Raw genomic sequence first — 26,293 nt, 5'->3', positions numbered from 1 at the left:
TTATCAACCATTAACAGCTCTGCTTATGTTAAGGACTAAAATGTTATCAAACTCTTATAGTCTAATAACAAAAATAAAACACCAAGACAAAATACTTAATTCCAAGTTTTGGGAGAGCCAAAACAAGGAACTAACTATTGACCAAAAGCTTGAGGCAATTGACATAATGCTAAAACTAACCCCTCCTTTCAAAAAATTAATTTATACTCAGATTATGATAAAAAATAATGCTTATCATACACCTCTATTTCTGAGTAAAATTAATCCCAATATTTCACCTTTCTGCCCCACTTGCTCTAACTCAATAGCCGACACTTTACACATATTCTGGTCCTGGAAAAACATCTACAAACTGTGGTGTTCTCTGAGAGCTCAACTTGAGAAAATGGGCTACATGAAATCCACCCTTTCGTGGGAAATGGCAATTTTGAATATCTTTCCCAGCTCCTACATGTTTGAGTCCAAAGATATTTTTGTAACACTGTGTGCTATACTCAATACCTATCACTCAATTGGCTAGACAGAACAAAAACATCTTGGAATGAGTTTAAAAACATGGCTACTAAATATGTTCTTGCGAGCAAATTAAGTAAAAATAAGTTAAAAGAAAAAGTATTTCCAGAAATATTGGGGAAGCCTTGTAGAAGCTCTCAGCTAGGCCCTTACTTATGTATCATATATTTCTTTTTTCATTTAAAAGTCTCCTTACTGGTTTAATTTAATACTTAGTAACCTTCTGCAGGACATCTTTTATAAGTGACAACCGAGTATAAATAGTGTATATACTTGACTAATTAGGCCTAGACGTATAGATGCATCCTTTTTGTGAGATAGTTTAGTATGTACATCATTACCTTACATAAACATGCGATCAGTTCTTTTTTCTTTGTGTCTTTGACTAACCCTTAATGCATTAGTACAAGAATTGTACTCCTTTATTGAGTATTTCAAGCACTGCCTTATATATTCTTATGTTTAACCCTATTTTTATTTCTAGTACTGCAATACATATGTCTTGAAGTTTTCAATTTCCTGTGTTTGATAGCATGTAACTAATGTTAGTTGTAAGCCAACTATATATCTGTATCTGTATTGTATATTGGAAACTGAAATAAAAATTATATTGGAAAAGAAAAAAGAAAAAAAAAAAGAATCAAATTATATCTTCACATTTCAAACAAATGTTCATAATTCTGGAACCACAGAGATTATGAAAGAAGTATAAAGGGCAAACTCTTAAGCACAATCTGCTTTTATAGTGGTAGTATTCTTTAGGTTCTAGGTCTTCAACTGAATGTTATAAGTCACAGTAAGTGCACTAACCATTACATTTTGAAAACAACTTACAATATCTTAGCAAACACTCAAGTTACACACACACTGTCAGCAGCATTTTATTCATCTAGCTTAGAACTTTCATATGAGGCTAAGGAGTTCTGTCTGTTTTACGTGGTTGATGACATATCTAGAAGAATGCGAAAATTATATCTGTATAAAATTAATATGATAAAAAACAACAGTTAATATTTATTTACCTGCGTGAGATAGAGGTCAAATATTAATGCAGTTGAGTTTGCTACTGTGTAAGCTTTAAGATGAAACATTTGGTTTGGTTCTCAAATGAGGTGGTATCAGTGCTTTTGAGAAATAAGCAAAATGTACTGAGTATAAGGAAATATTAGAAGGAAGAAAGACAATAACTATAAAAATGAAGGTACTTTGAAAGGTATTTAGAATATCAAAACTAAGAAAAAATATCCAGTTCAGTAACAAGGAAAAATTAAACTTCATCAAAGATTCAATCTAGGAAGACATCAAGGTAGCCTCTGTTCTGCAACATTCCTTTCAATAACAAACTCTTTTCATAAAACATGTTGTCACAACTCACCATATGGGCTAGACTCACCAACTGACCTTTGACTAACGATTTCTTGTGACGTACAGGGTGATGGCTACCAAAACTGAGAAGAGAGTTAGAATAGTTGGTTTCCTAGAATCACACTGGTATCCCGTTAAAGATTTGAAGTCCTTTCCCTCACTATTTGATAATGTCAGACCCAGGCATGGTATATTTAAAGTCGGTTCTACTGCCAGCTGTCTGAAGTCTAACAGTTTTAGAACATTGAGAATAAACCTTCTTTGTGCTCTGGATACATTGAAGTTGCTCCAGTTCATAGGATCATAGGTGTGTACTAGGCTAATGGCCCTGGAGCCTTTACAAGCCTAGCCAATAGGATTACCCTGTCATCATGCCACCCGACCTTGGTTCCCAGTGCCTCTGTCGAGCATAGCCACTGGAGTGATCCCCAGTTTGAATTTTTTATTTCCCATCCACTCATCAAGATTTCCCTTGAAAAGGGCCAGTGAGGTGCTCTGTTTGACATGTATGGGAAGTTTATTCCATAGCATGGGCAGTCTCTGGGTTATGAACCTGTCCCTCCAGCACATTCTGTTGATTGTGGTAATGAGGTTGAGGTCTCTGGAGCGTGTGGTGCGGAAGGATTGGGATTTCTTTAGATGTAGCATTTCTAACTTAGCTGGGTTAGACATGGCTTTGTAAGCCAAGCAGAGATTGCCTCTAAGTAGATGATATGAGACAGAGAATAGTTGGAGTTTTTTTTCAGTCTGTCCATATAGGACAAGTGTTTAAGGCCTAGGATCCTCTTTGCGAGGTACATTTGCAGCCTCTTCAGTTGTTGCAGGTGTCTAGTAAGGTACATGCCAAATGGGGCATTGTACTCAATGACTGGCCTAATGAGGGAAGAGTAGAGGGAGACAATGACCTCTTTCTTCCTGGATGCAAAACCCATTGTAATGAGATGTGCCACATAGAAGGACTTTCTGACCACAGTGGCAATGTGGTGGTTAAAAGAGAGGTTGCTGTTAAACTGTGTTCCCAGATCTCTTATAACAACTTCTGTGCACTACCATCAATGTAGTAATTCATGGGAACTGTTTTTTCCCAAAGTGGATGACGACACTTTTTTTGGCATTGAGCTTAAGGCCATGGTTCTGACACCAGTCATTGGTGTCAGTGAGGCCTTTCTGTAGGATGTCAACATTACTTAAGGAGTTAATAATGGCTCCCAACTTGCAATCATCTGCAGACTTTGTCAGCTTGATTTGGCCAGGACTTCTGAGAAGTAGATACCAAACAGGAGACGACCCATAACTGATCCCTGTGGGACTCCACTTGTGACTGGTCGGCAGTCTGACTTGGAATCAGCTAGTTTCACACTGTGGGTTCTATCTGTGAGCCAGTTTGCAACCCACCTAGTGATATAGGGATTGATGCCTAGTTTAGTGAGTTTTTCTATGATTCCTGAGTGGGGAATGGTATCAAAGGTCTTGGCCAGATCAAGGTAGGCTGTATGAACCACCTTGCCTTCATCCACAGCTCTGGTGAATGACTCAAATAAGTCGACCAAGTTGACCAGGCATAATCTACCCTTCACAAATCCAAACTGTGTAGCATCCAGAGTTTGCAGATTCCCTATATCCTTGTTTATTAGGTCCATGTTGATGTGTTCCATAGTTTTGCATATCAGACTTCTCAGGCTAATGGGGCAATAGTACCCAGGGTCTGTAGTCACTCATCCTTTGTGGAGAGGGATGACTTTAGCAGTGCGCCATTTGGTAAGGACAAAGCCTGAGGTGAGGCTGTGATTGAACAGGGCACACAGGTGAGGTGCCCGTTCACTCTGTAGTTCATATAGAACACAGCCAGGGATATTGTCAGGTCCCATAGAAGCTGTATTCTTAGGTTCATAGGTTCATAGGTAGGTACTAGGCTATCAGCCCTAGGGCCTATACAAGCCCAGCCAAAAAGGTACCCTGGCTTTTGCCACCCAAAAAAATTATTTTCCTGTACCACTGTCGAGCAGAGCCACAGAAGTGATCCCCAGGGTGAATTTCCTATTTCCCATCCAATCATCAAGATTTTTCTTGATATAGATAGGTAGTTTATTCCAGAGTATGGGAAGTCTCTGGGACAGGAATCTATCCCTCCGGCATGTTCTGTTTATTGTGGTGACAAGGTTTAGGTCTCCAGAGCATGTAGCTCAGAGGGATTGGGACTACTTTAAGTGGAGCATGTCCAACAGCTCTAGGTTTGACATAGCTTTGTATGTTAGGCAGGGATCACCTCTGAGTAGGCGATATGCGATGGAGTAAAGCTGGAGTTTTTTCAGATGGTCTGCACAGGGCATCTGTTTGAGGCTGGTAATCCTCTTTGTGAGGTATTTCTGCGGCCTTTCCAGTTGTTGTAGATGTCTTGTGAGGTACATACCAAAAGGGGCGTTGTACTCTATAATGGGTCTAATGAGTGATGAGTAGAGGGGAACAATGACCTTTTTTTTTCTGGATGAGAAACCTTTTGTGATGAGGTGTGCCATGTACAAGGATTTCCTGACTACTGTGGTGATGTGATTATCAAAGGAGAGACTACTGTCCACCTGTGTCCCAAGCTCTCCTATCAACACTTTTGGTGTTAAGTATACTACCGCCTATGTTGTAGTTCATGGGTACAGAGTTTTTACCAAAGAGGATGGCAATGCACTTTTTGGCATTGAGCTTGAGGCCATGGCTTTGACACCAGGCATCTGTCTCAGTGAGGCCCTTTTGTAAGATGTCCACATCATTAGGAGTTTCAATTATGGCTCCTAGTTTGCAGTCATCTGTGAACTTCATTAGCCAAAGACCTTCTGTGTTAGCCTGTACTTCAGAGAAGTAGATACCAAACAGGAGAGGACCCAGGACTGAACCCTGTGGTACTCCACTTGTCACTGGTCTGAAGTCGGATTTGGAGTCTGCTACTTTCACAGTGTGGGTTCTGTCAGTGAGCTAATTGGCAACCCATCTTGTGACATAGGTATTTATACCTAGTTTAGTGAGTTTATCTATAATTCCAGAGTGGGGGATGGTGTCGAAACCCTTGGCAAGATCTAGGTAGGCTGTGTGAACCACCTTACCCTCTTCTTCGGCTTTGGTGACTGCTTCAAAGAAGTCTATCAGGTTTAGGAGACATGATCTGCCATTTACAAACCCGAACTGGATGGGGTCCAGTGTCTGAAGATTACCAGTGTCTTTGTTTATAAGTTCCATGATGATATGTTCCATGGCCTTGCAGACCAGGCTCCTCAGGCTAATGGGGCAGTAGTTCCCGGAGTCTGTGGTGGCTCCCCCCTTGTGGATTGGGATAACTGTCGCTGTGCGCCATACAACTTGCACAAAGCCTGAGGTGAGGCTATGATTGTACATGGTACTTAGGTGGGGTACCAGTTCATATTGTAGTTTGTGTAGAATGCAGCCTGGGATGTTGTCTGATCCCATGGATGCTGTATTCTTGGCTTTGGAGAGTGTGGTTTTTACCTGTGCAGCCATGATTACATGAACTTTGCATTCTTCTGGTATAGAGATGGGCCCTCTAGGGGGTGAGAGGGGGGTAAAGTTAACAATGAACCTATCTGCCAGGATGTTGGCAATATCAGTTGGGTCTGTATATTTAGTGTCATTGTGCTGTAACTCAGAGCAGATCTGAGTGTTGCCATTGAGATTCTTGACATAGCTATAGAATGCTTTGTGGTTGTCTTTCGAATCAGTAGTGATTTTGTTTTCGTAACTAGCTTTGGAGGATTTTATCAGGGATCGCAGATTCTTACTGAGGCTGACCAGGGAGCTCCTCCACTCATGGGATTATACGCTCTTTTGTAACAGTTTCTTCCTTCTGTTGTACAGTTTGTTTATGGCAGGAGACCACCAGATTGGCTTCCTTTTTTTGGAGGATATCATCTTGGTTCTGTTTGTGATAGCACGATACATGCACTCGTGTAAGTGCTTATAAATTGTGTAGGATTCAGTAGTCATAACTGTATTGTCCATCTGCATGGGTGTGGTGAAGTTCACCACTTCTGTCTTAAGAAGCATGAAGTTGGCTTTGAGGAAATTTTTTACCATGGTTTCCTTAATGGAGGGAGGGGGCAGAATGTGTATATCTAGGGTAATTAGCTTATGGTCAGATCGGACCAATGAGGAGTTGACTTCTGGTTTGGAACACCGGTCACTCATGTTGGTAATGACTAGATCTAGAGTATTGTTGCCCCTGGTGGGGGTGTGGATAAGTTGATCCAGGGCATTGGAGTTTATGAATTCCAGAAAGCGTTGAGCGAAGGAGTTGGTACATGAGTAGTTTTCCCAGTTAATGGCGGGGTAGTTGAAATCACCCATTATCAAGGTGTTTGGTTGAATCTTACTATTTTCAGTACATCAAGAAAAGAGGAGTGGGAATCCTGGGGCATGGTGGGTGATCTGTAGCAAGCTACAATTTAGATTGTAGTTTTGCCCAGAGTTAGTTGCACTTGGATAACCTTGGCTGCATTATGCTGAGCAACTAGCCTGGACATGTGGATATGCTTAATGAATTTGGACACACTTTGGTTTTGGTTTTCCGGTCCAGCTTACATGGCCGAAAAGTGTGGTATGAGTTATAGCCTGGTAGTGCAGGGGTGCTCTCTGGAGCCTTGAACCAGGTCTCAGTCACTGCACAGATATCGATGTTCTCCATTTTAAGGAGTGCCTTTTGAGATTTAGACTTCTATCATTGAGTAACATCACCCTCAGTTTTTGCTTGCCTGTTCCTGTTATGGTGGTGAATTTGTCATTTGAACCTTGCCTAAAAAGGCACTATAGAGGAGGCAAGAACCTTAGCCAGTATCCGGAATCCCAGGGGTGACAGGTGCAGGCCATCTCTGGTAAAGCATCGTGTTCTGTCAACCATGTCATTCCAGGCAGACAGATACTGGCTCCCTTTAGAATGACACCAGAAGCTTAGCCAGTTGTTGAAGTCAATCATTTTGTCCTTGTACTGCGGTATCATTCTGGGAGATGGCAGAATGCTATTCAGGGCTAGGGTCATACCTGCCTGGGCTACAAGATCAGAGAGCTCTTCCATGTCTCTTTTCATGTAGTCCAGGGAGGTACGTCTCAGGTTGTTCACACCAATATGGACAATGACAGAGTCATATTTCTACTTGTTGTGGAGTGACATGAGAGCATGAGTTGTGTGGTGGATCCTGGCACCCAACAGGCAGCTGACAGTAACCTTCTCCTTGATTAGCCTGGTGAGTGGGACATCAGTGTGCCTGACTATAGAGTCACCTATGACTAGTGTGTTGGGTACGTTGTTTTGCCTTAGTGGATGTGGTTGAGTGGCACACTGAGTCTGTGGGCTATGTGTCATTTGGGTTGTGTTGGGGGGTGGAGGTTGCTTGCATTTCTGATTTGGAGGTCTCTGTTGCTTGAGCAGATTATTATTGAGAGCCTCTGTGAATGTTTTTGTGTTTCTATGTGTGGATTTTGGTGGTGTATATTTAGTGACACTATGTGATGAGTGTGATGTGGTGCAAGTGTTTATCTTCTCCTCTTGACTGTCAAGTTCAGTCTTGGTTGGAGAGAGCTTTACCTCCAGTTTGGCTAGATAAGTGCAACTCTCACATGTTGTAATGTTGGGTGGTAGTAGGAGAGGGTTGTCTGTGTACATGAGGCAATTTCTACATTCCCCCCAAGATGCCCAGATTCATCAGATTGACAGGAGAGAACACTGGGAGCTGACCCTTGAACATGCCTGAATAAAAAAATATTTTCCTCTAGATAAGTGAGGAAAGTGAGTACAAGAGCTGTTTTTCTCTAAGCAAGTGAGGAAAGTAAGTACCAAAACTGTTTTCCTCTAGGTAATGAGGAAGGTTGAGTACTGTAGTAATTAGTTAGTTATTTAGTGCTTACAACAAGTTCTGAACAAGTGCTGATCACAAATAAGCAAATTCAAGTGCTAAAACTAAGAATCTGTATCTGGACTAAACTAGTTACAGGAAAGGGGGTGAAACAAGTGCAAATGCAGGCTTTTAAATCAGAAAGTTGAGAGAAATGGAAAAACTGCCTAAACGGCCAAAGACTACAGTTTCTGGGCCAGAACCACTCTTTATGTGGTAGATAGGTTACCTAGTGCTTACCACTCCCACTGATAAGCTAGAAGGCTTTCCTCCAACACAGACAGCTTGGGGGGCTCAGAAGCTTACATGCAGTCCTGGATACAGCAAATCTGAATATGGGCTACACTAGTTACAGGAAAAGTAGGAAACAGGCTTAGATTTTTTTTTATCCAGAAAAGTAGCTAAAACAGCAGTAAAAACAATTCAAATTCAGTGCAAGCTAGCACACTTGAGTATGTAATAATGTTAGTCCAAACAGTTTAAAAAAATGCACTTAAATTAAAAATGACTAACAACAAGTGCAGAAGGAGTCTATTAGGCAGAATAAGGTAAAGAGATGGGGCGGGGGGGGGGGGCATGTCCCAGATCAAATCTACAGTGGGAGCGGGCAACTGCAAAAGCCTCCAAATTTAAACAACAAGACAGGAATAGGGAGGGTGAGTAGGGGAAAACCAACACCTTCAGCAGAGATCGGAAAAACTATACAGTAAAGCAAAAATAGTGCACAACTCTGAAGTCAGCCAGCAACGATATAAAATTAGTCAAGCAACAATTAACAGTACACAACTCTGAAGTGCCAGAAAAATATACTTAGCTCTGTATATCTCCAGATAGTTTGAAGAGCACTCTGTCAGGACATAGGAAGGCTCCAGCAATGATATTCACATCCTGTGGATTCTTGGCCTTGGACAGTGCTGTTTTAACCTGTGCAGCAGTAATACTGGATGCCTGGCAAGCTACTGTTATTGTGATTGGTCCTTTGGTTGGGGAGAGTGGGGTAAAGTTGGCACTGAATCTGTCGGCCAGTATACTGGCAATATCTGTTTTCTCGGTATAAGAGGTAAGGTGAGAAAATCTGGATATTGCCATGGAGATTCTTTACATAACTATAGAAAGCCTTGTGGTTGTCTTTACTATCTGCTGCAATTCTGTTTTTATAGCTAGCTTTAGAGGATTTGATGAGGGAGCTCAACTTTTTGTTGAGGCTGATAAGGGAGGTTTTCCACTCTTGACACTTCACCTTATTCTGCATCAGTTTCCTCCTTCTGTTGTAGAGTTTGTTTATCGCAGGGACCCACCAGATTGACTTCCTTTTCTTGGAGGAGAGTGTCTTGGTTCTATTGGGTATGGCGAGATCCATGCATTTGTGTACATGTTCGTACAGTGCAATGGTGTATGATTCAGCAGTCATGCAACTATTCTCAATTTGTATGGGTACCATGAAGTTAGCCATCTCTGTTTTTAGGAGCCCAAAGTTAGCTTTGGAGAAGTTTTTCATGGTGGTTAGCTTTGTGGGGGTGGGTGTGTGTGTGGGAGGGATGTGGATTTCCAAGGTGATTAGTTTGTGGTCAGATCTAACCAGGGAGGAGTTGTCTATTGGTGTATTGCAACAGCTGCCCATGTTAGCTATGACCAAGTCAAGGATATTTCTATATCTAGTGGGGATAAGAACGAACTGGTCCAGTGCACTGGAATTAATGAATTCCAGGAAATGTTGAGCAAGTGTACTGGTACATGAGTAGTTTTCCCAGTTAAGGAGAGGTAGTTGAATTCACCCAGTATGAGAGTGTTAGGTTGGACCCTAATATTCTCCAAGGTGCTTAGGAACGTGGAGTGTGAGTCTTGGGACATGGCTGGGGACCTATAACAGGATACAATCTGAATCGCTGTCTTACCCATTATCAGCTGCACCTGACGAATCTCTGATGCATTATGTTGTGCTACCAGTCTGGAGGTGTGTGCATCCTTTATGAATATGGAAACACCACTGCCTTTGGAGTTTTGGTCCAAGTTCTGGGGCCGAAAGGTGTGGAATAAGTTATAGCCTGGTAGTGCAAGGGTGCTTTCTGCTGCCTTTTACCAGGTCTCTGTTACAGCACAAATGTCAATGTTCTCCATTTTAAGGAGTGCTTTGAGTGAGTGCATTTTGAGATTTAGTAACCAAAAACGAAGCTGTTTCCAGCATAAAATACAAATAACCACACTGCCAAACTGGAAAAATGCACAGACCAGGAAACTTTCCACTCTTTAATCCACAGGTCACACAAAAAGCGCATTAATGTCTCCTCAATACTAAGTACGTTTTCATCTTTTACAGCATAAAGACTTCATCAGATACACTCCATTTTAATGAATTACATTTATATATTACACCAGTTCAAACATACACCAATCATCCTGTTTCAATTAATTTAAAAACATCCAATAAAACAACTTTATCCCAAGGTTCATGAATAATTCATTTCTTATTACCATATTGTTACTTCCTTCTACTTAGGTTTTATGACGTTATATCTTGCTGCTAGTTTTTCATTACCATCCCTTAAACAGATCTCCAGGTCAAAAGAAATGTTGTTAATATACATTATAAATGCATTTCCAAACTGTTTAAAAGTTATTTAAAAGTTTCTATAGAAACTTCTTTAAAAACTATTTATAAATTGATTAAGAAAGAATAAATATCTGTAGTTTAATGCCAAAAATGTTTACATCCACTTTCATTTCATAGCCTGGTAGTGCAGGGGTGCTCTCTGGAGCCTTGAACCAGGTCTCAGTCACTGCACAGATATCGATGTTCTCCATTTTAAGGAGTGCCTTTTGAGATTTAGACTTCTATCATTGAGTAACATCACCCTCAGTTTTTGCTTGCCTGTTCCTGTTATGGTGGTGAATTTGTCATTTGAACCTTGCCTAAAAAAGGCACTATAGAGGCGGCAAGAACCTTAGCCAGTATCCGGAATCCCAGGGGTGACAGGTGCAGGCCATCTCTGGCAAAGCATCGTGTTCTGTCGACCATGTCATTCCAGGCAGACAGATACTGGCTCCCTTTAGAATGACACCAGAAGCTTAGCCAGTTGTTGAAGTCAGTCATTTTGTCCTTGTACTGCGGTATCATTCTGGGAGATGGCAGAATGCTATTTAGGGCTAGGGTCATACCTGCCTGGGCTACAAGATCAGAGAGCTCTTCCATGTCTCTTTTCATGTAGTCCAGGGAGGTACGTCTCAGGTTGTTCACACCAACATGGACAATGACAGAGTCATATTTCTACTTGTTGTGGAGTGACATGAGTGCATGGGTTGTGTGGTGGATCCTGGCACCCAACAGGCAGCTGACAGTAACCTTCTCCTTGTTTAGCCTGGTGAGTGGGACATCAGTGTGCCTGACTATAGAGTCACCTATGACTAGTGTGTTGGGTACGTTGTTTTGCCTTATTGGATGTGGTTGAGTGACACATGTAGTCTGTGGGCTATGTGTCATTTGGGTTGTGTTGGGGGGTGGAGGTTGCTTGCATTTCTGATTTGGAGGTCTCTGTTGCTTGAGCAGATTATTATTGAGAGCCTCTGTGAATGTTTTTGTGTTTCTATGTGTGGATTTTGGTGGTGTAGATTTAGTGACACTATGTGATGAGTGTGGTGTGGTGCAAGTGTTTATCTTCTCCTCTTGACTGTCAAGTTCAGTCTTGGTTGGAGAGAGCTTTACCTCCAGTTTGGCTAGATAAGTGCATCTCTCACATGTTGTAGTGTTGGGTGGTAGTAGGAGAGGGTTGACTGTGTACATGAGGCAATTTCTACATTCCCCCAAGATGCCCAGATTCATCAAATAGACAGGAGAGAACACTGGGAGCTGACCCTTGGACATGCCTGAATAAAAAAATATTTTCCTCTAGATAAGTGAGGAAAGTGAGTACAAGAGCTGTTTTTCTCTAAGCAAGCGAGGAAAGTAAGTACCAAAACTGTTTTCCTCTAGGTAATGAGGAAGGTTGAGTGCTGTAGTAATTAGTTATTTAGTGCTTACAACAAGTTCTGAACAAGTGCTGATCACGAATAAGCAAATTCAAGTGCTAAAACTAAGAATCTGTAAATGGACTAAACTAGTTACAGGAAAGGGGGTGAAACAAGTGCAAATGCAGGCTTTTAAATCAGAAAGTTGAGAGAAATGGAAAAACTGCCTAAACGGCCAATGACTACAGTTTCTGGGCCAGAACCACTCCTTATGTGGTAGATAGGTTACCTAGTGCTTACCACTCCCACTGATAAGCTAGAAGGCTTTCCTCCAACACAGACAGCTTGGGGGGCTCAGAAGCTTACATACAGTCCTGGATACAGCAAATCTGAATCTGGACTACACTAGTTACAGGAAAAGTAGGAAACAGGCTTAGATTTTTTTTATACAGAAAAGTAGCTAAAACAGCAGTAAAAACAATTCAAATTCAGTGCAAGCTAGCACACTTGAGTATGTAATAATGTTAGTCCAAACAGTTTAAAAAAATGCACTTAAATTAAAAATGACTAACAACAAGTGCAGAAGGAGTCTATTAGGCAGAATAAGGTAAAGAGATGGGGCGGGGGGGGGGCATGTCCCAGATCAAATCTACAGTGGGAGCGGGCAACTGCAAAAGCCTCCAAATTTAAACAACAAGACAGGAATAGGGAGGGTGAGTAGGGGAAAACCAACACCTTCAGCAGAGATCGGAAAAACTATACAGTAAAGCAAAAATAGTGCACAACTCTGAAGTTAGCCAGCAACGATATAAAATTAGTCAAGCAACAATTAACAGTACACAACTCTGAAGTGCCAGAAAAATATACTTAGCTCTGTATATCTCCAGATAGTTTGAAGAGCACTCTGTCAGGACATAGGAAGGCTCCAGCAATGATATTCACATCCTGTGGATTCTTGGCCTTGGACAGTGTTGTTTTAACCTGTGCAGCAGTAATACTGGATGCCTAGCAAGCTACTGTTATTGTGATTGGTCCTTTGGTTGGGGAGAGTGGGGTAAAGTTGGCACTGAATCTGTCGGCCAGTATACTGGCAATATTTGTTTTCTCGGTATAAGAGGTAAGGTGAGCAAATCTGGATATTGCCATGGAGATTCTTTACATAACTATAGAAAGCCTTGTGGTTGTCTTTACTATCTGCTGCAATTCTGTTTTTATAGCTAGCTTTAGAGGATTTGATGAGGGAGCTCAACTTTTTGTTGAGGCTGATAAGGGAGGTTTTCCACTCTTGACACTTCACCTTATTCTGCATCAGTTTCCTCCTTCTGTTGTAGAGTTTGTTTATCGCAGGGAACCACCAGATTGGCTTCCTGTTCTTGGAAGAGAGTGTCTTGGTTCTATTGGGTATGGCGAGATCCATGCATTTGTGTACATGTTCGTACAGTGCAATGGTGTATGATTCAGCAGTCATGCAACTATTCTCAATTTGTATGGGTACCATGAAGTTAGCCATCTCTGTTTTTAGGAGCCCAAAGTTAGCTTTGGAGAAGTTTTTCATGGTGGTTAGCTTTGTGGGGGTGGGGGTGTGTGTGGGAGGGATGTGGATTTCCAAGGTGATTAGTTTGTGGTCGAATCTAACCAGGGAGGAGTTGTCTACTGGTGTAGAGCAACAGTTGCCCATGTTAGCAATGACCAAGTCAAGGATATTTCTATATCTAGTGGGGATAAGAACAAGCTGGTCCAGTGCACTGGAATTAATGAATTCCAGGAAATGTTGAGTAAGCGTACTAGTACAAGAGTAGTTTTCCCAGTTAAGGAGAGGTAGTTGAATTCACCCAGTATGAGAGTGTTAGGTTGGACCCTAATATTCTCCAAGGTGCTTAGGAACGTGGAGTGTGAGTCTTGGGACATGGTTGGGGACCTATAACAGGATACAATCTGAATCGCTGTCTTACCCATTATTAGCTGCACCTGACGAATCTCTGATGCATTATGTTGTGCTACCAGTCTGGAGGTGTGTGCATTCTTTATGAATATGGAAACACCACCGCCTTTGGAGTTTTGGTCCAAGTTCTGGGGCAGAAAGGTGTGGAATAAGTTATAGCCTGGTAGTGCAAGGGTGCTTTCTGCTGCATTTTACCAGGTCTCTGTTACAGCACAAATGTCAATGTTCTCCATTTTAAGGAGTGCTTTGAGTGAGTGCATTTTGAGATTTAGACTTCTAGAATTGAGCAGCATGACCTTCAGATTGCATTTGTTTGTAGCTGTTATGGTGGCAATTTGGTCTTTGGAACACTGCTTAAAAAAGGCACTATAGGGTTGGCAAGAGCCTTGGCCAGTATCTGGAAGCCCAGGGGTGACAGACACAGGCCATCTCTGGCAAAGCATCAAGGTCTTTCAATCATGTCATCCCAGGCAGACAGATACTGGATCCCCTTACAATGACACCAGAAACTTAGCCAAGTGTTGAAATCAATAATTTTCTGCTTGTACCGTGGTATTATTCTGGGTGATGGTAGGATGCTGCTCAGGGCTAGGGTCATACCTGCCTAGGCCACATAATCTGAGAGCTCCTCCATGTCTCTTTTCATGTAGACCAGGGAGGTATGTCTCAGGTCATTCACACCCACATGTACAATGACAGAGTCATATTAGTGCCTGTTGTTGCAGGACCTGAGTGCGTGCATTATGTGGCAGATCCTCGCACCTGACAGGCAGCTGGCTGTTACTTTTTCCTTATTCAACCTAGTGAGTGGTATATCAGTGTGCCTCACTATCAAGTCACCTATGTGTGCTGGGCATGCTGTTTTGCCTTAGGGGCTTTGGTTGAGTGGCCCACTGTTTAGGTGAGTTATGTGTCTCGTGATTAGTGTTGTGTTGTGGTAGTTAAGTGCGTTTCTGCCTTGGAGGTCTCTGCCGTTTGGGTAGATTTTTATTGAGAGCCTCCATGAAGGTGGGTATGTGGTTTGTGTTTTTTTGTGAAGGCGGTGCTGGTGTGTGTTCTGGAGGGCTATGTGTTCCATGTGGTGTGGTGCAAGTGTTGACCTTTTCCTCTTGACCAGCTATTCCGGTCTTGGCTGATGAGTGCGTGGCTTCCAATTTGGATATACAAGTGCATTTCTCGCAAGTCTGAGTGTTGGGAGGTAAGAGGAGAGGGTTGCTAGTGTACATGAGGCAGTTGCTACATTGCCTCAGGATGCCCAAGTTCACCAGATTAACAGGAGAAAGCACAGGGAACTGACCTTTATACATGCCTGGAGGGGTGGGCATTAATAATAAGCACTGGAGCTGTTTCCTTGTAGAACATTTAGTGCTGGTAGCAGTTTTGCGTGATACAATAATTGCTACAAGAAGTCTGTTATGGTAAAGTGCTAGACTAATAAGCTAGTAAAAGTGCAGGAGAGCAGAGAAGTAGCAGATGTAAGGGAAAATTGAAGAGCAGACTTTGGCACCTCTGAGAAGTTTACAAACAGTCCTGGATACAGTTAATAAAGGAAATGTAAATCATATTGACATTACCTTTGTTCTCTGCCTTTGTAAGGATTATAGCCTTCATTTTATTTATTTATTTTTTCTTTATCACATAATCACATAGAACATGTGTGTATACATCCCATTTACAGTACTGTTATTTCTGAACTCCTGTGTGACCAGAACCCTTCTGTGCTCTGCATTTACTTATTTGTTCTGTTTTCCCCACATTGAAAGCCTTTTCTCTCAGCACAAGACATAACCTTTCTCAATAATAAGAGACCTGAAGCTCATAAAACTTTCCCAGGGCACTATAGCCCTTCCCCTTTACCCACAGTTCATGACAACTGAGGGCCTATATCTAGATTTTTATAGCAAAACAGAAGTCGGCAGCTCTGAAAAATTTCACTCTAATTGTTTTTTCTCTTAAATTGTAATGGATATTTTTCTTTTTGTTTCCTACTCAGGTGTGTCTTCTAGATCTGTATTGAGGGTTAATTTGTTCCTTTTCAATTTTCAGATAATTTTCCTTTCAGAACAACATTTGCTTATTCTAATATCCATCCCGTGCTTCTTTGGTGCCATTTTGAAGCATGTTTTTTCCTTTGCTTTGTAAGCCAATTTCTTGTCCTGAACCTGCTCTTCTTAATGATCTTAGTTTGTAATTAAAGTTTCTTTATAATAAAAGGTTTACAGACCAGTTAGTTAAGATCACAACTGTTCTTTTTCTCTATGGTTCAGAATTTCATTGTTTATTGTAGTTTTTTGTATAGTACTGTTACAAATGTTAGCAGTTCTTTGCTGCTAATAAGTTGATGTGTAATGCCTTTTTTCCTCTGTACAGGTAAATATCTCTGGCAGTTAGCTGAAAATTTGAAATTTACCATCATTATTTGCCTTATTCTTAAGCTGCCTTTTGTTGTGGTCAGATAGCTAATTAAGCAGTTCTGTTTGTAACCTGGTGTATTCATTAGTCTCTCTCCTACAAGTTGGAGTAGGTTTAATGCTGTTTTTTTTTTTTTTTTTTTTTTTTTACATGCGACGACATTCATTATTAATTTCTTATGCAGGCTGTTTTCTTTCATGTTTGTCCTATGTTATGCTCTTTTTTTGGATGATGCAGCCTCCTTTCTCCAGAATGAACATGCATTGTTTGATATTGCTGTGCTATATATTGTTTGCAGAGATAACTGATTTTGCCTCCTGCTACTCTTCGCCTAATGCAAATCTCCTATGCCCTATTTTCTCTGATGCAACCTCCCTTTTCCAGAGTGAATCTATGCCGAATTATATTTTTCTATTAATTCAGTTCTGCTTAGACAATAATCTGCTCAGTCTCCAGGAAAAGTTATTTATTTCTATACCATATTCTTGCTACTTGACTTGCAGTGTTTTTTTCTTGACTTCACCACCATATCTGGCATGTGTGTGGTGTAGCCTAGTGTTGACTACCACTCTCATGTGTCCTAAGTACTTGTGACCACTTCTTTTCTTCTGTTCTGTCTCAGTATCAGAAGTGATTTTCCCGTGTGCCTGCTCTTTGGTTTGTATTTCAGGGTTTTGGTGTTTTTGTTTTGTTTTTTGCATGCTGAGTCTTCATGTTTTTCTCTGTGATTTATTTATTTTTTTACTGGTGCTTTGCCGCTATTCCTCTCATAGCCCTTGTTTTAGCTTTGGTGATAGATGTACTGTTTGGATCTGGATTTGCCTCTATCAGGATCAGCCTTGCTTTTGGGGTTCATGCCTTCCTTTATTATGACCTCAGACATCAGATGCTGCCCTTTCTTGTCTCCTTATGTCTTTAAGGAACTTACAGGTTCATAGTTTCACAGGTAAGTAATAGACTAACTGCCTTTGCGGGCCATTTTAAGTACAGCCAATTTCAATTTTTTGTGGTTGAAATAATCTGTCCCATTTGGTGATAGAATAGCCTTATCCATCCAGTTGTCGACAATTTTATATTACTTCTAATGAGAAGAACAGGTATCATACCATAGATAATTTGTTGGGATCCATGCATAGGTTAAAACATTTAGGATCTGTATCTATGCATTAGTAGTACAGAGGGCAGTCCTGGGATAAATTTGTGTTGTGGTTGAAAATGGACAGGGATGTAATTTGTTTTATGTGGATGGGGAATATGTTCCATAGCAGCGATATCCTCTGTGAAATGTACCTATCCCTCCAAACTGTTCTGCTGATGTTGCAGAAGACATTTAGATCCCTAGACTGGGTATTTCTGATGCCACTGAATGTGCAGTAAATCTATCAGTAGTGGGTCAGGGGATGCCTTGTGTGCTAGACACAAGTAGACTCTTAGCAGTCTAGAGGATACTGAATATAGTGACAGGGGTTTGAGTCAGTCCATGTAGGACATGTTGTTTAGGCTTTGTATCCTTTTAAATAAGGTATCTCTGTGGGCATTCCATTTGTTGCATATGTCCGGACAGATTCATGCCAAATGGGGCATTATATTCAATAACTGGCCTAATGAGAGATGACTAAAGGGGGACACTGACATCCCTAGAGTTAGACACAATACCTTTGTTTATAAACTGTGCAGTATAGAAGGACTTTCTTACAACAGTAGACACCAGTTGGTCTAAAGTAAGGTCACTGTCCACATAAGTTCCCATATCCCGAGCAGTTGGGTAAAGTCTTAGAGGCCTATTGTCAATGGGGTAGTTCTCTGGGGTAGGTAACTTCCGAAAGGATATAGTAATGCATTCTTGGCATTTTGTTTCAGTCTGTGATTTTGACACCAGTTATTCATTGAGACAAACCTTCCTGCAGCATGGATAAGTCATTTTGGGATTCAGTGAAGTCTCCTAGCCTGCAGTCATGCCAAGCAGGTGCAGTCCCAGCACAGCACGGTCAAGGTATGCAGTGTGTACTGTTTTTCCTTCATCCATTGCTTTGGTGACCTTTTCAAAAAATCCACCAGGTTCAGTAAGCATGACCTGCCCTTGATGAATCCAAACTGAGAAGGATCCAGTGTTTGGCGGTTCCCTATATCCTGACATTAATTTAATGATAAGTCTTTCCATGGCTTTGCATATGAGACTGGTTAGACTTACGGGTATGTAATTGCCTGGACCTGTGGAAGGTCCTCACTTATACAAGGGATGACTGTAGCTGTTCTCCATTCACTTGGTACTAAGCCTGTATGAAGGCTGAGACTGAATAGTGTCATTAGTGGTGTGGCTAAATTGAGCTTCATGCTATTTAAGATGCATTCAAATATTGCCAGGACCCAATGATGCAGTTTTTTTTATCTTCCTACAACCATTTTCCCTTCAGTTTTGCTAATCACTTCATCAGGATAGACTTCTATACTGTTGACTTCAACTCTGATACCTTCTTGGGATCTTAAGGTTTCTTCAAGGTCAATCTTGACTTTAGTGGAATTGACCTCAAGTTATACTGGCTTCAGCTCTCAACCCTTAAATATGTTGTGATCAACAGATCCCTTTAATTTCATTCTTATCCTTAGTGAGTTCAATTTGTACAAATATGCTTCTGCTTCTCTCATCAATGAGATCTCCTCAGAGCATGTCAGTTCCTTCAACTTGACCTTTGCTCGAGGGTGAAGTTAACCTTGATTTTTATGGGTGTCAGTCTCCATCTTCTTGAACAAAACATCTTTTTGTTGACAGCTTTCCATGAAGGTGGACCTTGGCAGCTATAGGGTCAACCTTGATGCTATCTACATCCTTTGACATCAGTTGTGACCTCTGCTTCCATGTTGGCATGAGGCTAACCAGGCTTTCATCTTCCTATCATCACTTACTGTTACTTTAGGCCATTCACTTTGAGGTCCTTTAGGGAATCCTCCTCTCAACATCAATACCTTTTTCTTGTCTGGTGTCCAGTTCTACAACAGGCTTCTCCTGACCGGGTCTCTTGTGACATATGCTGTATGTTCCCTCTTCACCTTCCATATTTTCATTTCTTTCTGGATTCCTAGGTCAATAGATATTGATCCCCAGCTGTTGTAGTTATACTTGATGGTTGTTGTTGGAGATGTTTAGGTCCACAAAAATATAAACGATCCAATCCAACTAAAGCACCAAAATCCAAGACAGTCAGGAAAGCAGATCAACGTGGTGATTGTAAAAATAATAATTTAATATTGCAACTCCAAAATTCAATAAAATAGGCTCAACACGAACCCAATACACAAATCAAATGTTTAGCGCGCTTTCACCTAGTAAAGTACAAGGCTTCCTCAGAACAATGAACAAAATCCATCAAATGTATTAAATACTCTCCATCTTAATTAATCAATTATTTCTTAAAGAAATCATCCCTACCCTAAGTATTATAATTAAATGTATATGTAAATTAAGATAATCATGTAACTTTTTTAAGATTTGTTAGTATAATTTGTTCAACATGACACTTATTAATAAATTACACTTTTGTTAGCATAAATAAATAAATATGTTAATACACATTATTGTGACAGTTAAAATAGTGAATGACCCTGTTGTAAAATACAATTAGTGTTGTTGAACATAAAATCATAACTTGGCTTGTCGCAATTTTAAAACACTTTTAATGCTGATGTGGTCGTTGAGTCCAGGAGGTCTACCAGCATCCATCCTTAACTGTCAGTATAGCTCCCTAAATTCAACCCTGGACTCCCAATTACTACCACGAGGGTCAATAGCTACCTGTTCCACCACTGAAAATGTAATATTCATGTCATTACATAATAAAGAGTGCTGGAATCTGTGTATGGACAGCTGACTGGTACCAGATTCTGGTGAGATTTACAGAGGGACAGTGCAAAAAAGAAAGAAAATTGGGTATGTTTCTGTCCTTTTATTTTTCAGAACATACCTGATATTTCTTCTTTTTTTTGTGCAGTTTCTCCATACCATATTCCAATAGAAAGGTGTGGCTGCCAAATGGTTCTTTAGCAGCAGGACTTTTTTCTATTGGTATATGCTTGATTTGCAATGGGCATGTTGGTTGGGCTGACCAAATAGTGTGCATGTTTTTGAATACTAATGAGCTACCATTGTATAATATGCATTATATCCTTTTTGTGCCAGTCAGTCTTGACCATGGGCTTTTATGAGGAGATCTCCTAACCCTTCCTCTATGCAGTCTGCTGCCGGCTATATTCATTGATTTCCATAAGCATCATCAGCTGTTCAGAGGTGGCCAGTAGTCATTCATGTTGAGATCCCATCTCATGACTGGCATTTATGCAAGCTGTACGATGATTTACTTGGACTCTAGGCACATCTAAGCCTTGGGATGCTTTTTGTTCTTACATCCTTCCTCTTCCTTAACCCATTAGCACAGTGTTACTTGTACCATAGGTATTTTCTCACTCACCTTGTCTATTTTTCTAGCATCGTGGTTTATCTTGGAAGGTTAAACCACTGGTTTCTCAGCAAGATAATCCTTTTTCTCTGTGTGCTCTATCCTCTCATTTCTGCCTAGCTTGAGGTAGTATCCTACATGCACTATACCATCCTCCTTGTATGGTCTTTCCAACAATTAATATTCATTCATTGTTGATGCAGTGCTTAATTGTGGTGGATATCTTTGTACCACATAAATCCAAAAAGCTGTCTTGGTTGATCCATGTAACATTTCATCTTCAGAGACCTCAGAAATGTTTGCCCTTTGATAAACTATTTCATTTCAGCCCATGGCCTACTTTCTCCCTCCCGACGGTGGTTATTTGCTACAGCATCTCAAGGTCACTTCCAGGTGATATACCCTTGATATTTAATTCCTAATGGTGTCTTTTTCAATTGCAACTCTATTGCCTGTAGCCATCTAAGATTTTCTCAAAACTTCCATGTCCCTTTGGAGAGGCTGTATTCTCAGAATACTTGTTCTCTAAACTATTTGTCTCTTAAGTGTCATGCAACTTCAGCCCCCTACAGCTTTGCAACTGTTGCTGATATTTGGCAATCACTTTCAAGATTTAGGACAAAACTGTGCATATCCTGAGCTCATATGCCTTTTTTGTCAATGGTCAATATAAATCTGTGATTTTATGGATTTCTGTAGCAGTAGTCAATAAGCAAATGTCTTCTGCACCTCCAATTAACCAACTACCAGTTGTATTTTACAAGAGTTTTCGGTCCAGAAGTCCACCCTTGGTCCTTCTGGATTTCCAGCTGTATGTATTTAGCTTTATACTCTCTTCTGCAGGTGAAGGATATGAAACCTCTGATGTCAGATATGAAAGGCACATACTTACTGTGATGGTACAGCTGTGCTGGTAGTTTCAATCCTTCACATTACCTACCTCCTTTCCCTGGTGTTTGGGCCTAGACAAGGTTGGTATAGTTTTCTTTTGCCTGCTTTTCTCTTTCTATTTTTTTCTTGGTCTATCTTTGCAGGCTTCAGAAATCTGGAGATGGGTACATATTCTGCCTTGGGGGTGAAGAAGAGTTTGGGTGGCCTAGGAAAATGCTTATGAGATAGGATGACAGTCTTAATCTACAGCTGAAGCATATGAAATTGCCAATGCAGATCTTTTGTTATGGTAAATATGTAACTTTTATTTATCTTCAAGGTAAATTCTGATGCATTGCAAACCCAGAGTTTTTTAACAGTGTATTGAGGACTTGCATTTTTTTAAATGACACACTTTTGCTTGAAGTAGCATATAAAACTGGGTAAAATTAATATTTATAAATTTTAGTAAGCACAGCTAATTCATTTTAATCTTTTTTGCAGAGTCTCCAAGAAGCCGTGAGCCTACATGTTTTGAGTTGCTGAAAGCAAATGGCCTTCGTAAAGAGAATGAGCAAAAGAAAGAGCTCAGCCTGTTGTGCTCCTTTTATACTAACTCATGTTTTGAGTCAGTCTTGGGATCCTCAGTCTGTGCTCACATTGCAGAGAAGAAATGCAGACTCAAGCAAAACAAGTGTGGTAAGTTCATTGTTAGGTGGTCTGTCATTCACTGTAGCCTTTAAGGTTTATTTGTAGTATGGCTTGTTCTTTGCAAGATTTAGAACTAAATTTTTGCACTGGCATAAAATTATATTTGCCTACAGCCAACAACTAGAAAGGGTTTTCCCACACTCCACCATCTGCAACTGCACCAAGCTCCACTAATACATTTCGTTGTTGTTTTGTCACAGGATAAACAATGTTTTTGACTTCCTTCATGAGGTATGTAAAGTTTGGTGTAGTTTGTTGAGAACAGTCTCTTATAAGTGTAAATAAGGAAAAGAAGCAGCTTCAAGTCCTGTTTGCCTTCAAACTGCTTTAGGCATTTGTTGCAAACTCCTTGCTGAACTGTACTTTTACTCACTGATTAAAAGTTTCATAGGTTCAGAGTTATATAGTAGGCTAACAAGCATCAGGGTCTTTGTAAGCCTCATCATGCAATCAAACTCAGTTGAGTCCCTATGTATCATGGGCATTTATTAGGAGGGGATATGTTAGCTAGGAAGTTCAACCTCTGTCTATCAGAGATATGGGGGCCAGACCTAGGGAGAATTTCCAATTTCCCATCAATTTGTCAAGGTTATGCTTAAATAGGGGTAGGGATAGACTCTGCTTCACATGGGTGGAGAGTCTGCTCCAGAGCATAGGGATCCTCTGAGACACATATCATATGACCTAGTGGTTCTGATGTTGTTCATTTTGTGGATGTGCAAATCCAAGGATGTCTTTTATGCCAGGAGCCTCTGTGTAACCTATAGGAGACAGATAACAAAGATAGAGCTTTAAGGTAATATGTAGAAGACAATGCGTTTATACCCTGGATATTCCTGTTAAGGAATGATTGCGGACATTCTAACTGTTGTATATGTTTGGTCAGGTACATGCCAAAGGGGACATTACATTCAATGATGGGTCTGATTAGGACCAAATCAATTGGTACTGTGACTTCCCTGGACCAGGATGTCATGCCCTAACTTATAAAATGGGTGACATACAATGATAGTCTTACTGCCTTGGCCACATGTTGGTCAAAGGCCAGATTACTGTCTACATTTGTTCCCAGATTCATGACCTCTGAGTCAACTCTTATTGTTGGAAAATTAGCCTGGGTGGCAGTTTTCCAAAAAGGCACTATAATGCATTTCTTGGTAATGAGTTTTAGTCTGTAACTTTGGCACCAGTCACCTGTCTGTGTTACAGTCTCTTGTAAGATGTTTGTGTCATGGGGGAGGGGGGTAGAATCTATCATAGTTCCCAGTTTGCAGTCACCTGAAAATTTAGTCAACCAAAGGCACTTGAAATTAGTCTTTACCTCTGATAAGTAGGTGCCAAATAGGAGCAGTCCTAGCATGGAACCCTGAGGTACCCCTGTGGTGTCTGTTCTCTTAATAATCATTGCTAGTGTTCATTGATTAATATAAATCATTCTAGCTGTTGTATTGCTGGCCACAACAGAAGAAGAGAAGCTATCTTGAAGCCTGCCTTATGGAAGAATTGTTAATCAGAACTGACCAGAAACGAGAACTTGCTCAAGTATGAGTGGAAAGGAGTATTTTAGAAGGTACAGAATGGTTAAAAAGTAATGAAAGGTTGGCTCCATGGCAAAAGATGCAACATGCTTTCTAGGGCTGTTATATGGCAATCCAAGTGATATATGTGGAGGTCTGTTTTGTGTGAAGAATTACACTGGCAGTTATTTAAGCGTTTATCCATAATTTTAAAAGATGCAATAGATCTTTATAACCATGAAATGATTTTGTAACAATCCTTTATTGCAAACTGTAGTATGAAGGACAGTGACATTACAAGTATTATGTCTGGCCTCATCCTTGTGCTCTATACAATCATGTTTTACAAACTCAACTTGTAATAAATCCTCAGTTTTGCAAATACATTTTAAAGTGGCTGTCACATTTGAAATATTGTATCTGCTTTTTGAATTCCTCTGAAGTGGTTAAGGCATGAAGTACTTATTTTCATGTTTTCCCACTTTTTGGCTATCTTTTTATTAATCTGACTACTAAAGCACTTGTCAACTTACTTTCTGTTTACTTAGTAGCCCCACCCCTCAAGCTGATATCATGTTAGGGAAACTAAAGCAGTGTGAATGTGAGAAAGTTCACAGCATGCCAGCATGATCCTGACGTGTTACAATCCACTGTTTATACACATTTCATTAGGTGCATGTGAATAAATGTGTTGAGCCTTTTATATCCTTTTTGGTTTTGTAATGTAACAAGTGTGATTTTAAAGAAACATAATTACCCTTTTCAATATTTGCAGAGTAACATTTGTGTTATGAAAGATGAGGATCTGCTTCAGGGTTGCTATGCTCACATATTTTCATGTTGTAATTCTGTTAAGAATTGCAGTAGTAAAACATTTGTTGAATATGCTTTACTGTAACTAGCTGCTGTAAATGATTCAGTGTAGATATGGCAGATGTGCATGAGAATACAAGCATTTTAAATGGCATGGCTTAATAAATCAAATATACACATGCAATTTGAGAGCATTTCTTTCACTGTGCTTGTGTGTATGTGAGAGAGAGATACTGTCACAGCAAGAATGGTTTCAGCTGTTTCTGTTTTCATTGTTATTGAATTGTCCAAGCTTTCTTTTCTGCTTTATCTTTATTACAAATGGGAAAATTAGATATGTGTGTGTTAATTGTGTTATGAAGTATCCCTTATTTATGTGTTTTATTTTTAACATAGAGAATTATGAGCAGGTCACAAATCATAAATGGCTTATTTTGGGTTTGAGATAATGGATGCTAAGAAATTCACCCTGAGACCAACGCCTGAGTGGTGAATCTTGGCATCCATGTCAAGACCATATAATAAAAAATGAAAATGCAATCATAATTCTTTGTAGGGAATGCAGGTTTACCTGGTTCATGTACTACTAGCTACAGAAAAACAAATCTCTTAAGTGTTTTACTGGCTTTTAAAGCCATAAAACAGGGGCACTGTCAGAAAGACAGTGTAAGAGATTCTGTTATCTTAGAAAAAGTCAGGGACACAGCACCAGTACAGACAGCAGCCAGAAACAAACCTGTTTTTTATTCTGCTATGTTTGTTTGCTGGTCACGTCTGGCAGATATAACTGCTTAGTGTGATACCTGATCTTAACAACTGAATCAAGGGATGTTTAACAATTGTTAATATTGGGTCTCACACTATAGAAATACTTAACTGATTTGTCATTTTCCAGATACTGGAGTATAATCACTGCACTCCATGCCCTACATGTACAGTTATGGTCATGTGGAATGCTTTGCAAGTTATTTGTAAGTTAAAGCAATTATATTCATTCATTATAATGGTCACTGAATCTAATCTATATTATCCAATTTAATGTGACAATGGAATAACATAGAAGGTGTATGATTAAGTTTAAAGGGTTACTGAACTAATGATTTTGTCAGTGTCTCAACAAATAGCAGACTTGTCATGGGTGCTGGAGTGTCAGAAGGGTTTTGTTTGTATTTCCACACCAGACTCTCTGGTCGTTTCCTAGTACTGGCACTACTGTGTAGCATAGTGGGTATGCTATGCTTCATATGCCATTTGAATCCAAGGTGCCATTTATCTAACCTCAAGGTAGCTCAGCTGCATCTAAAGTATCCCATGGCAGTTATCGTGGCCAAATTTCTTCTAGTCAGCATGAACACCACACCTTTTGTATTCCATGGAAAGTGGGAAAGATTAATGATTGTGGGATGATGTAAAAATGAATCTAGCTAACATCCTCAAAAAATTAAGCACACAGTGAAATGAAATGATCAAGAAATATAAAAGAAATACACTTCTTATGTCAACATGTGGAACTGCTATTCATACCAAACTTTTATTAGCTATTGATTTATATTGTATTTGTGAAGGATTTCTTTCTTCTCATTAAAATAACTATTTGAAATCACTTATTGTCTGTTAGTGTAGTGACATGTTTTACATTTTTGAGAGATGCCTTACCATACTCTCTTTTTCTGCTTCCCATTGTAAATTTTATTGTCACCATATTCTTTGCAGACAATATCCTGCTGCTGCTTGTCTTTACAACTCAGACTCACAAAATTGTGTTTTATTGTGATGTTGGTGGATCCCAAAATACACCGACAAGAGATGCTATCTTTTTTACTTTTCCACATCATGACCACTCACCAGAGCTTTTTGTTCAATATGTTA

General features: G+C 40.1%; 1 protein-coding gene across 1 annotated transcript in view; it reads left to right on the top strand.

The window, feature by feature from the left end:
* Positions 1–26,293, top strand: part of PRSS56 (serine protease 56) — a 2,212,799-nt gene that overhangs the window by 1,407,493 nt on the left and 779,013 nt on the right. Inside the window, exon 9 of the mRNA XM_044070672.1 lies at positions 21,888–22,082. Coding sequence (XP_043926607.1) covers positions 21,888–22,082 — 195 coding nt within the window. The remainder of the gene's footprint in view (positions 1–21,887; positions 22,083–26,293) is intronic.

Source organism: Protopterus annectens, chromosome 4.part1, assembly GCF_019279795.1.
Source record: "Protopterus annectens isolate FY-2018-M chromosome 4.part1, PAN1.0, whole genome shotgun sequence".
NCBI classification, from domain to species: domain Eukaryota; kingdom Metazoa; phylum Chordata; order Ceratodontiformes; family Protopteridae; genus Protopterus; species Protopterus annectens.
This window is presented reverse-complemented; position numbering and strand designations above follow the sequence as displayed.